The 13,055-nt window shown below is 47.0% G+C and overlaps 1 protein-coding gene across 1 annotated transcript; it reads right to left on the bottom strand.

Moving 5' to 3' along the window:
• Positions 1–9,504: 9,504 nt before the first annotated feature.
• mrpl34 (mitochondrial ribosomal protein L34) lies at positions 9,505–12,363 on the bottom strand. Its single transcript, XM_033046789.1, has 2 exons — positions 12,265–12,363; positions 9,505–9,895 (listed from the first exon to the last, which is right to left on the bottom strand). Exons 1-2 carry the CDS (start codon positions 12,297–12,299, stop codon positions 9,574–9,576), a joined length of 357 nt encoding a protein of 118 aa, XP_032902680.1. The 5' UTR covers positions 12,300–12,363; the 3' UTR covers positions 9,505–9,573.
• Between the last annotated feature and the right edge of the window lie 692 nt (positions 12,364–13,055).

Genomic DNA, 13,055 nt, shown 5'->3' with positions numbered 1-13,055 from the left:
CCTCCTCCAACGGGATCCCACCACTGGCCACATCTTCCCATCTTCTCCACTTTCGGCTTTCCGCGGAAACTCCCGGGTCAATTTGTCCCTTCCCACCCAAACCATCCCCTCCCCTGGTACTTTCCCTTGCAACCGCAGGAAATGCGACACTTGTTGCATTACCTTCCCCTTCGACTCAGTCCAAGGACCCAGCAGTCTTTCCAGATGAGGCAGAGGTCAGGGCCGGCCTTAAGCTAATTGGACCAATTGCTCCCAATTGGGCCCCGCGCTAATTTTCCGTATTTCATACGGAAATGCAATACGAATACGGAAATACGAATTAGCGTTGTTAAATACGGATTTTCTTTTTAAAACATTGTGTTGTTAAATACGAAGTTTTAAAAAAACAACCATGGATAATCGTTAAGAGTCACCCGCTGCACTGGCCATGAGATGAAAACGATTTGTTAACTACCACTGTTAGCACTTGTTAACAGCCAGTAGTTAACATGTGGTTATACAATGTGTCATCAATACATCGATCCACATTCCTCAGAAAATGTAATTGTGTTCCTACTAAGTATTAATGACGCCGCGCTCCTTTGAATAAAATTCACGGGAGTCCCAACCTCATCTATTGCATCTGCTGTTCATGGTGTCAACTGCTCTACATCGGTGAGACCAAGCACAGGCTTGCGATAGCTTCGCCCAACACCTCCACTCAGTTTGCATTATCCAAACTGATCTCCTGGTGGCTCAGCACTTCAACTCCCCCTCCCATTTCGAATCCGACCTTTCTGGCCTGGGCCTCTTCCATGGCCAGAGTGAGTCCCACCGGAAATTGGAGGAGCGACACCTCATATTTCGCTTGGATAGTTTTCACCTTAGTGGTATGAACATTGACTTCTCCAATTTCAGATAGTCCTTGATTTCTCCCTCCTTCCCAGCTCTCCCACAGCCTACTGTCTCCGCCTCTTCCTTTCTCCTTCCCACCCCACCCCCCCCCCCCACACATCAGTCTGAAGAAGGGTCTCGACCCGAAAAGTCACCTATTCCTTCGCTCCATAGACACTGCCTCACCTGCTGAGTTTCTCCAGCATTTTTGTCTACCTTCGATTTTACCAGCATCTACAGTTCTTTCTTAAACATAACCTACCTATATCCCTCCATTCCCTGCACTTCCATGTACCTATCAAAAACCCTCTTGTAACACCACTATCGCATCTGCCTCCACCACCACCCATAGCAGCGCTTTCCAGCCTCTGTGAGAAGAAAGTTGCCTTGCACAAATCCTTTAAACTTTACCCCTCTCATCTTGTATGAATGCTCTCTAGACTTTGACATTTCCACCCTGGGGAAAGGGTTCTGATTGTCTAGCCTACCTAAGCCTTTCATAATTTTATATACTATCACGTTTTTAGTGTCAGCTGCTTACTTGCGAACCAAATTTTAAAGCCACACTAAAGTAGGACATTTTGTAGACAGTGAAGATGATTATGAAAAATTACAGCCGGATCTTGAGGCAAGTGCGTTGAGGAAGGGTGAATGGAGTGAAATGCAGATAAGTGCATAAAATGTTCACAGTGATGGCAGGGACCTGGAGAGTGTGGTGGAGAGGGATCTAGGAGTGCAGGTACATAGTTCCTTGAATGTGGTGTCACAGGCAGATGGCATGATGGGACTGATCACATGTCGTGACAACGAAGGTGGTGGGATTTATAGAAAGGCAAGAAAAAGAGGAACAATGTTTAATTAGAACAGGCAACTGAACCATCCTCTCACCAGCTGGAGAGCAGTCCTGACTTCCCATCTACCTCATTGGAGACCTTTGAACTATTTTAAATTGGATTTTATTGGACTTTATCTTGCACTAAATGTTATATCCTTTATCCTGTATCTACATTGTGGATGTGCAGGAAGGAACTGCAGATGCTGGTTTAAACCGAAGATAAACACAAAATGCTGGAGTAACTCAGCGATACAGGCAGCATATCTGGAGAGAAGGAAAGGGTGATGTTTTGGGTCGAGACCCTTCTTCAGGAGATGACTTGATTGTAAACATGTATAGTCTCTTCACTGACTGGATCGCACGCAACAAAATGCTTGACAACAATAAACTACGTGGCAATAATAATAAACTAAACTAAGCCTATATATACACACACTGAACTTTTTTTCCTCATTATTGTACTGTTTACAGTGTACAATGTATACATATTCTGTTGTGCTGCTGCAAGTAAGAATTTTGTTCTTCTAACTGGGACATATGACAATAAAACACTCTTGAATCTTGACTATTTATCATTACAGTATGTACACTGTTTATTTTGTGAGCCTTTGTGTGAACAAGAAATGTAATTGCTTCTCGGTGTAGGTGACAATAATCTAATCAGAATCTGAGGAGTGATATCAGAAAAAAGGAATAACCAGATCTGGAAATAAACTGTGCAGTTGGGGTGGACTGGGGTTTTTTGGGTTTGAGTATCGAGGATTGTGAAGCAAAGGCATGATAATCATGTTGGTCACATTTCAGACAGGTTGTTTTCTCTGGAATGTCGGAGGTTGCGAGTGGACCTGATAGAGGTATATAAAATTATGAAAGGCATAGGGTAGATAGTCATAACCTTTTACCCAGGAAGGAAATATCAAACACTAGAGGGCATAGTGTTAACATAAGGCAAGAAAGGCAAAGTATAAAGGAGACTAGACCAAGTGCAGACTTGTTGGGTCTGCTCCCCCAACGCATCCGTCCCCTACCCGTAGCCCCCATGGTCCTCCAACTCAACCCGTTGCCAAAGGTAAGATTCGAGCATTCCTCAACAAAGATCATAGCTCGTGAGCCTCCCCCAGCACTGGAGTTGGAATAAAAAATCCCAATAGCATCTTCCCAATTGCAATACCAATTGACCCTCCCCATGATGGCAACATTGTTACAAATGTGCACTTGCTGTGAGATGCCATTGAGCTGAAAAGTTCAGTGTTGCTGCCAGTGTTCCTGTCTTCCAACTTTGAGGTGGGGTGCGCAGCTGATGACCTCAGTGAGGCAGCGCACTGTCAGTGTTGAGGTGGGGTTCACGATCCTCCAGCACCTTTGTCATTACTGACCTGACACTGCAGACAGATCACTCACGGCGCCACCGAGTCAGGAATTGCTGCACCAGCGGTGGTCTGTCGATCAGGGGGAACCAGCACCTTCATCAGGGGCAGATGCTTTACAGACACTTGGTACATGGACAGGAAAGGTTCATAGGGAAATGGGCCAATCCCGGGCAAATAGGACTAGTTGAGATGGGGCATCTTGGTCAGCACAGAGGAGATGGGCAGAAGGGATGTTTCTGTACCGTGTGACTCCATGACTAAAGCAGGAGGATGGAGGTACTGAAATAAATGGGATGATCCATTCTCCACACCCCAACCACAAACTGTGACCTTAAAATGTCTGGTGAATTGATGGCTTGTTTTACTAATGCAGCTCCCAGAGTGCAGTGGAATGAGTGAGCCCTGTGCTGGAGTGGCCTGCTCTCTGAAACAGTCGCCAGCTGAATACTGATGGCACGATGCCAGCCTGTCACGGTGTATGCACGCTCAGTGTCAGCCTTCCACGGTGTGTGTGGGCATGGTGCCGTCCTGCTGTGGTGTGTGTAAGCATGATGCCAGCCTGACATGGTGTGTGTGAGCAAGGTGCCAGCATGCCATGGTGTATCCGTACACGATGTCAGCCTGCCATGGTATAAGTGTGCACAGTGCCAGACTGACACTGTGTGTGTGTGTGTTCATGGTTAGATGAAAGGATAGGTGACATTTTGGGTCGAAAGAGAAGAAGGGTCCTGACATTACCTTTCTTTTTTCTCCAGTGATGCTGTCTGACCAGCTGAGTTACTCCAGCACTTTCTTTTGTCTATCTTTTGTTCTGCAGTTCTTTGTTTGATACAGGGGATAGTTATTTGATACCGCTGCGATCAGCCTCCTGAACCAATGACCTCTCGCCCACCCCCTTTCTGGAGGTGACATTACGCACTCTTTCTTTTAACTCTATCTCGTTTGGTTAGTCTGTTATTGTACTTCAATATACTTTTGCTGTACTTCGGATGGCGCAAGCACTTTGCAGCTTCTTCTTCTTGCAAATGAAACATAAACCAAAGGAATAGTTAGATCTCAAGCCGGGTGTTGAGCAGCCAGGTTGTTGTCTCTGCGTCAATGTCTGCCAGGCCCTGAGCTCCATTTGGTGGGTGGCAGAGCGGGCACCCAGAAATGACATCTGTTGTTCTGCTCCGCATTCACAGACTGGGCTCTGGCGGAGCCCCCATCTCCACATGCTGGCATTGCAGCAAATACACACAATGCTGGAGTAACTCAGTGGGTCAGGCAGCATCTGTGGAGGGAATGGATAGACGAGGTTTTGGGTCAGGTCCCTTCTGACCTGACCCGCTGAGTCTCTCCCGTACTTTGGGTTTTGAGCAGATTTCCAGCATCTGTGGTTTCTTGTGACTCCAGTCTTTGCACCATTCTGCTGATTTGCATTTATCATTGTATGTATTGTTGCATTCATCATTACCATGTGCATTGTTTGCTCTGTGAGCTTCGTGTGAACAAGGAATTTCATTGCACCCTGGTGTATGTGAGAATCAACTAATCTGAATCTGAATCTGTGACTGTCACAGGATTATAAGGCAGAGCGATGTTTTTTTTTGCATTCAGCCAGGACTGTCTCTGCCTGAGAGGGTGATGGAGACAGAAATGCTTGCAACGTTTCAAAGGCAGGTGGATGAGACCTGGAAGAGCCGTACTCCACAGGCTACAGACCACGGGAAGTGGGATTAATTCCAGTGCCACTTTATTCAGCCGATGAATGAGTGGCCCCGAGGCTGCAAATGATTCAATCGCCACATTCCCTTCTAAATAATCTCAATAAATCTACTTCCAGCTTTTCAGGCAGAACCTTCCAGATCACAGTTCCTTCATTATGAAATAAATGTCCTAGCCTGACCTCTGGTATCAATGGCAATGTGAAAGCAAATTAAAGGCAACGGGGATTTAATAACTGCGGCTCCTTCTCTCTGCCTCTCCGACCCAGCAAAGGACACTCACACACATTGCATAATCATCGCAACCCTGAGGCACTGCTGGCTTGAAAAACAACTTCAGAACTAGGTCAGCTTGCATGCTGTCTCTATGTTTCTCACAGACCTTTCTGAAGCAGTTCCATTTGCCAAGCCCTTGTGCTTTTGTTGAATCTATGCAATCTGTTCTGACATCCAAAATAACATTATCTAGTTCGGATTGATTTAAAAGAGGCATAATCATTAAGCTCTTCGTTTTATTCCAATATATGGATCTTTGTCTTACAAGGGCAGACAAAGATGCAACTCAAAAATTATGCTCAAATTGGGTTGGGTTTTTCTAAAGTGCGAGAGATAATAAAATTCCATTTTAGGTCTTTTCACAACATTTCAAAATGACTTATTATTACAGGGCGGCACAGTGGTGAAGCTAGTAGATCTGCTGCCACACACGCCAGAGACCTGGCTTTGATCATGACATGAAGTTCTGCCTGTGTGGGGTTTGCACGTTCTCGATGTGGCGTCGCGGGTTTCCTCCAACATCCCAAAGACGTGCAGTTAAGACGTAGTAAATTGCCCTCAGTAAATTGCCCCTAGTGTATAGGGAGTGAATGAGAAAGTGCAATAACATAGAACTAGTGTGAACGGGTGATCAAGGGTAGGTTAGACTCCCTGGGCTGAAGGGCCTGTTTCTATGCTGTAGATTTCAATCCACCATTGTAAGATCATCAGCTATGTTCCACCTGTTTTCTCTAGAATGATGGAGGTTGAGGGGAAATCTGATAGTTTATAAAATTATGTCAGAAACTGTCTATTCAACGCTAACCTTTGACCATACCAAAGCCAATTAACCTACAAACCTGTACATCTTTGGAGTGTGGGAGGAAACTGGAGCACCCAGAGAAAACCTACGTGGTAACAGAGAGAACGTGCTAACAGGCATATACACAAGGGTGCACTGAAATTTCTATTTCACATGAAGCTCAGCACCCGTAGTCACCCGAACCCTATTCTCGGTTGCTGTAAGGCAGCAACTCTACCGCTGCGCTACTGTGCCGCCCACATGCACTGAGGGATTCATGAAAACAGAGAGCAGAGAGATACAGTTCTCTCTCCACTTGCAGCTTGACCGAGGGCTCCATTGCCAAGCTGCTGTCGCCAGGTTTACTGCACTGTCTGCCAAGGAGTCACTCAGGAGCTGGACTCCATCCAACACCCAGCGTCACCGCAGCACCAGCCCATCAAGCCTGTAGATCCATTGCAACCCAGAATGCTGGCTGCTGTTTCAATGTGAAAACACTTTGTCCACAGAAAACCTTCGCACGAGCCATTAAAGCCCCTTCATAAACATTCTGCTCCTGGTATTAGGTTTAGGTCAGTGTTATTAGGTTAGAATTAGGTTTAGTATTATTGTCATGTGGGCTGAGGTACAGTGAAAAGCTTCGTTTTGCATGCTATCAGAACAACTAGGATATACCATACATAAATCATGCATAAAATCATGAGAGGAATAGATCGGATAGTCTCTTGTCCAGAGTAAGTGAATCAAGGACCAGAGGACATCGGTTTAAGGTGAAGGGGAAAAGATTTAATAGGAACCTGAGGGGTAGCTTTTCCACACAAAGGGTGGTGGGTGTACATAATAAGCTGCCAGAAAACATGGCTGAGGCAGGGATTGTTCCAACATTTAAGAAACAGTTAGACAGGTACATGGATAGGACAGGTTTGGAGGGATATGGACCAAACGCCGGCAGCTGGGACTAGTGTAGCTGGGACATGTTGGCCGGTGTGGGCAAGTTGGGCTGAAGGGCCTGTTTCCACACTTTATCGCTCTATCACTCTATGACTATTACTCTACATGGAAATTAATTTCTGTTGGCCTGTTAACTGCAGACACGCAGAGAAGGTCCCTCCACATCCTTCTGTGGACTGTGACTCTAAACACAATGATCAAACTCAAATATAATAGAGCAAAGTGGAAAATACAGAGTGCAGAATATAATGTTCAGCATTGTAGCATATCATAATATAGCAATATGAACAGATAGTAAATATACTATGTCAGCGCCATGGAGAGAGGCATGTGTGTGCAGTTTGCATTGGTGTATTGGTCCAGGTGATTAATAAAATGTTTTCCAAAACAAAAGCAAAATGGGAATCTTTCTCACTCACAGCCCAGTCTATTCTCCTGGCTCGATCAACACTGTATTGTGTGGTACTTCAGTGTGAGTGCTCTTTGTGTCAGAGTGAGTGGAGGTTGGAGTCCCATCCCAGGGTACCATTTGATTGAGAGTTGTTGTTCACATGCAGTGTGGTTGACATTTTTTCTTTGTCCAAAGTTAAAAGAAGTCAGTGCTGTGAGTGCAGGCTTGCTGTGTGTAAAATGATTGCCGACACATCCTTTATCCACCAGACTACAATGACTAAACTACCCCATAAATTGCTGTGGGATGATTGAGAGAGGTGCTGTACGATACCAGGTGAGCCTTAGTGTTGTTGCTATGTTGCTGGGTCACCAGGTCTCAGTGGGGACAACCGTTCAACGTAAGATCTGTCCCACTCGGGAGCTCCACTGGTAGATAGAAAGGAACGAAGCAGTGGGGCAGACAGTGATCCCTTACCAGGACAGTGGATGGTAAATGGCAAATAAGATGGCAGAGGAATTAAACAATTAATTTGCATCTTGCCTCAAGGAACACATAAAAATCCTGCCAGAGATGTTAGAGAACCAAGGGTCGGGTGACAATGAAGAAATGAAGGGAATGTATGTGTCAAAAAATACTAACTGAGAACTGGTGAGCCTGAGAGTCAATAAATCCCAAAGACCTGATGGTCTTCGTGCCAGAGACCTGAAAGCTAATGCTTCAGAGTGAGTGCATGTGTCATCATTTTCCAAAGTTCTGGATTTGGGACTGATTCCTGTGGTGTGGAGGGCAGCAAATGAGTCCCCCACTAGTTAAGAGCAGAGGGGAACCTTTTCATCTTGTTGCCTAACATTAGTAGAGGAGAAGATACAAATGTATGATGAAAATTAAACTGTGGGAGCATGTAGACACTAAGGGCAGGAATGATCACAGTCAGCATGGGTTTACAAAACCCAAAGCACGTTTGACTGATCTGCTGCAGCATCTCACCGATGGAGGATGGTTCGGTTGCTCTCCTTGCACACTCTGGCCATTACCACCCACTAATATCAGGCCACCTGCTCTGTGGATCCTCTCACTCTCCAGCCCAGAGAAGCTCACCCTGCTCAAGAAGTCAGCATTGTTTACTGGATGTAAATTAGTTGCTTGGGACAACCATTACTGAGGCAGTCCCTAAAACATGTGTCTGGCTCGCTCAACAGCATTGAACTGACGTGTTCTGATCAGCTCAAATGACAATTTAAAAGCAAGCATTGAAAAAGCTCTCCACAATCCACATTCATCTCTATTACCCATGCGAACCTATGGAATTCCAAACTATAGAATTTTTAAACATGCTGAATACTTGCACTCAGTCCTCCAAGCTCCTGGTTACTAACCATTTTAACTACTCTTCCCATGCCCGTACTGACCTAGTCCCCCTCCATTGCCAGAGTGAGGCCACATGCAGACTGGAGGAACAGCACCTCATATTCTGCTTGGGTAGTTTACAACCCAACAGTATGAATTTTGAATTCTCTAGTTTTAGGTAACTTACCAAAACACCACACCCACTTTCTTCCCTGTGCCCCATCTGGACCTCCAGCTTGCAAAAGCATGGAGCGACGGAGCCGCAGTAAAGGACATGGACACATTGCCTGGCCAATACAACCCCTACAACTCCAAACCAGCGCCGCCACCAGGACAACGGTCCTCTATGGCCATGTTGAGACATTTTAAAAAAATTGGACCTGAAGGGTACAAGATGGTGTCTTAAACGTGGTGACTCTTGACTACTCACTTAGTGGGGTCTACTGTCTTACACTCTTGTTCTTAGAATGATTGTGCCTAATGTAATGTAGGATTGTCACCCAGCTGTATGCAAAAACAGAATTTCACTGTACTTAGTTGTTCGTGACAATAAACTACCATTGAACCTCCAGAACAAGCAGGTGAGTCCTCACCATAATAAACATCGTGCCCTCAACCCCCCATCACTTGTTACCATTTGTTGACCAATTTCTGTGAATTAGACGGGGAATAGTTTCTACTGCTGGGACACAACCCTGCAAGAGTTAAATTCTTCCACATGTGTAGAATATGTAGAAGTCTTCCTTTTCACTTCTCCCATTTTGCTCTTAATCCAATCTTCCCTCTTTTTCTGCACTGATGAGACTGGACCATCCCTGCTCCCACTGCTGCTCTTCTCCCATTCTTCAGCTATCCTGCTCTTTACCTGGTTCCCAGATGCCCTCTTGTCCTCCTGTGTGCAGGAAATGCATGTAGCAACAGCGCAAGTGCCCCTGCCCCCTCCCCTCCCGGCGAAATCAACAGGCTCACAATTCAGGCCAAGAATTTTATACAATATATACAAGGCAGACAGAGAGCAGCAGGTCACAGGCCGTCTGTGGTCAGTGGGTCAGCGATTTCCGACCCTTCAGCATCCTGCGCAAGATCAGCTCGATGCCGGCACGGGTGCTGATGCGCCTCTGCCAGCCGTGTGTCCGCAGTCGCTTGATGAACTTCGGCTGGTACTCGGTGCCCCGCTTCTTCGTGCGGACCTGCTGCCGGCTCCAGGGGAAGATCCAGGGGGCAAAGCCACCAGCCGTGTCCGCTCGTTGCCCTGCAGGAGGGTACAGGAGGCCAGATGGCTGGCACAGAGCGGAGCTACACACTGTCCGATGGCTGGGGTTCGGTGAAATGGTGGGAACCAAGCACTGTGCTGGCTGCCATCTGCAGAGAGCAACAAAGACAGCACCACATCAGCAACAAGCACCTGCTCCAGGCACAACACTCAGCCCATCGCGTCCACGATCAGCAAAAAGGCACTATTGGGAACTTGTCAGGACTCGACATGGCCCTGTGGGTTACACTGCTTCCTGTCCTCATCCAGATACTTTTAAATGGGACAAGTATCTGTTGCCTCACCACTTCAGGCAGCGTCCACTGATGCTTACCCCCGTCCAATTCTGCTATCAAATGCCTGAGTTCCAGGGCCTGAGTTTTTCTAATACAACTTTCACAGAGTCCCCTGTAGCTCCTAACATCAACCGAAATGAAGAGATTTGAACGATTGTTAACAGGCTACATTAGCATGAGTCTTTGAGCAGTCTAGATCGATTGCAATATGTTTAGTTTAGCGATTACTGCATGGAAACTGATCCTCGGTCCACCGAGTCATCGTTAACCATCAATCACCACTAGTTCTATGTCATCCCACTTCCACATCCGACACACCAAGGGCAATTTACAGACGCCAATTAACCTACAAAACTGCATGTCTTTGGAATGTGAGAGGAAACTAGAACACCCAGAAAAAAACCACAGGGAGAATGTACAAACTCCACACATACAGCATCCATCGTCAGGTCGAACCCGCGTCTCCGGTGCTGTGAGCTCTACCATTGTGCCACTGTGCTGCCCTAATTTGTATACAGGAAAAAAAGGTCTCTGGAGGAGGCCATCCCTCTTGCATGACATTCACACCATATCATCTTTGCAATTAGATTAACAATGTCATGATACTATTCATTGACTACAGCTCCGCCTTCAATACAATCATACCAAATAAGCTCATCTAAGTTTAGATTTATTATTGTCATGTGTACGGAGGTACGATGAAAAGCTTTGTTTTGTATGCTATCCAATCAGATCAGATAATACTATATACTCATTAGTACAATCAAGCCAATCTCAAGTACTATAGGTAGAGCAAAGGGGAAGTGTGCAGAATATAGTTCTTAGCATTGTAGTGCAACAGTTTTAGACAAAGTCCAATGTCTGGAATGGGGTGGTGGTGAATTGTAAAGTACCATAGTTTATTGAACGACTATTCAGAAGCTCGATAACTGGGGGAGTAGATGTTGTTCCAGTGTTCTTGAATCCAGTGGTATGTGCTTTCAAGCTTCTGTACCTTTTGACTGACAGAAGCGGAGAGAAGGAATGACCGGGATGGGATAAATCATTCATTATGCTGGCTGCTCTTCTGAGGCGTGAAGTGTAGATGGAAACCTCTGTTTACCCAGTAAGCTTAATGTGAAATATGAAATTCATTGCACCCTTGTGTACATGATAATGAAGTAATCAGATTGTAATCTACGTACCCTTACAACTATGCTGACCTTCAGCCTACACTGGGCCTTGCTGCACAACTGCTGGATGCCACTGACAGAACTGTCCATTCACTGTAACCTACCCCTTCTGAACAGCCGCCGTTCCATTCACTAAGCAGCCTGAACATTCAACAATTTCCACCAGCATCAGTACCAGTCCACCACCACACACATCCTCCCCTTACTGATCCCTATTCTGAAGGAACTGTTCCCTTCACATCTCCCTGCGCATGGTTCCATCTTCACCTACCCTTTCTCATGCATGGTTGCATGAGGTGCGAAACTTGTCATACAGCAGGGAATCAGGCCCTTCAGCCCAACCCGTCGATGCCAGCACAACCATGTCCTTTTATATCTTCCCACCCACCACCCAGGAAAGCAGACTGTCTGTCCTTCCAGTGAAGCAGCAATTCACTTGCACTTCGTACACTCTAAAGTACTGCATTCAGTAGTCACCGTGTGGTCTTCTCCACACTGGGGAAATTAAACACAGGTGGGGTGACTACCATGCTCAGTCCACAGTGACTTTCCAATCACCCGTCATCTTATACCCATCCCACTACTTCAAGACCTCTATGGGGCTTCGTGCATGTCAAAGCAGGGCCCAGTGCAAGCTCCATGAAGAGCATCTCATCGTCCGCCCGGGCTAATTGAGGCAGGTACAATAACAACTTTTAAAAGACACTTGGACAGGTACGTGGATTGGAAAGGCTTAGAAGGATATGGGCCAAACCCAGCCAGGTGTGACGAGTGTAGATGGGGCATCTTGGTCAGCACGGGCAAGTTGGGCCGAAGGGCCAGTTCCCGTGCTGTATGACTTTATGACTCGCGGCAGTGCGGCACTCCGCGGCCGGAGCTAAATGTCCCTCGGCTGGAACTTTATGTTCCCCGCCCGGAGCGCTGCTCGAGTCGCGGCCCCAGGGACCGGGACCGGGACCGGGACCAGGCCCCGCGTAGATGGCGATGGCGATGGACCAAGCGCCCGCCTACCTGCATCTCCCCGCCAGCGCCCACAGAAAGCTCATGGCCAGCCTCAGGCCTCAGGCCTCACTCGGTGCAAGATGGCCTCAACATCCACCCTCCAACATCCCGCAGCCTCATTGGTCGCCTCGCACCGGGCGCAGCTCCAATGGCGCGCGTGTCGCTGAGCATCCCGGTAGTTGTAGTTCGTTGCATCCTCCAAACTCAGAACATGCCGAAGAATTAATGACAAAGACTGCTGGAGTACCTCAGTGGGCCAGGCAGCATCTCTGGAGAGCATGGATAGACCACGTTTCGGATCTGGACCCTGCTTCAGACTGAATGGAAGGAAGCTGGAAGAGAGGGGGCGGGACAAAGCCAGGCAAGCCATAGGTGGATGACAGACAAAGTGCTGGAGTAACTCAGTGGGTCAGGCAGCATCTCTGGAGAAAAATGACTTTTCGGTCGCGACCCTTTTTCAAGGTCTCAACCGAAAAGTCACCCATCCTTTTTCTTCGGAGATGCTGCCTGACCCCCTGCGTTACTCCAGCGCTACGTGTCTATCTTTGGTATTAATCAGCATCTGCAGATATTTGTGTCTACAAGTGGGAAGACAAGCCAGTTTGAAGTTGCAGAGAGGGTTGGGGTGGGCCGGAGGTGGATAGGATGAAGGAACATCTCGGGTAGAGTAAGCCAGGGTTGCTGAGGTGATTCCAGCGTATAGCAGCTGTTTTGTTGGTACATAATGAGGCCAGTTGGAGAGGAACAACCCATGGGACATGTGAAGCTGTGAAGTAAGTGCAGGTCCGAGCGTGGATTGC

Source organism: Amblyraja radiata, chromosome 29, assembly GCF_010909765.2.
Source record: "Amblyraja radiata isolate CabotCenter1 chromosome 29, sAmbRad1.1.pri, whole genome shotgun sequence".
Taxonomy (NCBI): domain Eukaryota; kingdom Metazoa; phylum Chordata; class Chondrichthyes; order Rajiformes; family Rajidae; genus Amblyraja; species Amblyraja radiata.
The sequence above is the reverse complement of the archived record's forward strand: the minus strand, read 5'-3'. Positions and strand labels throughout refer to the sequence as shown.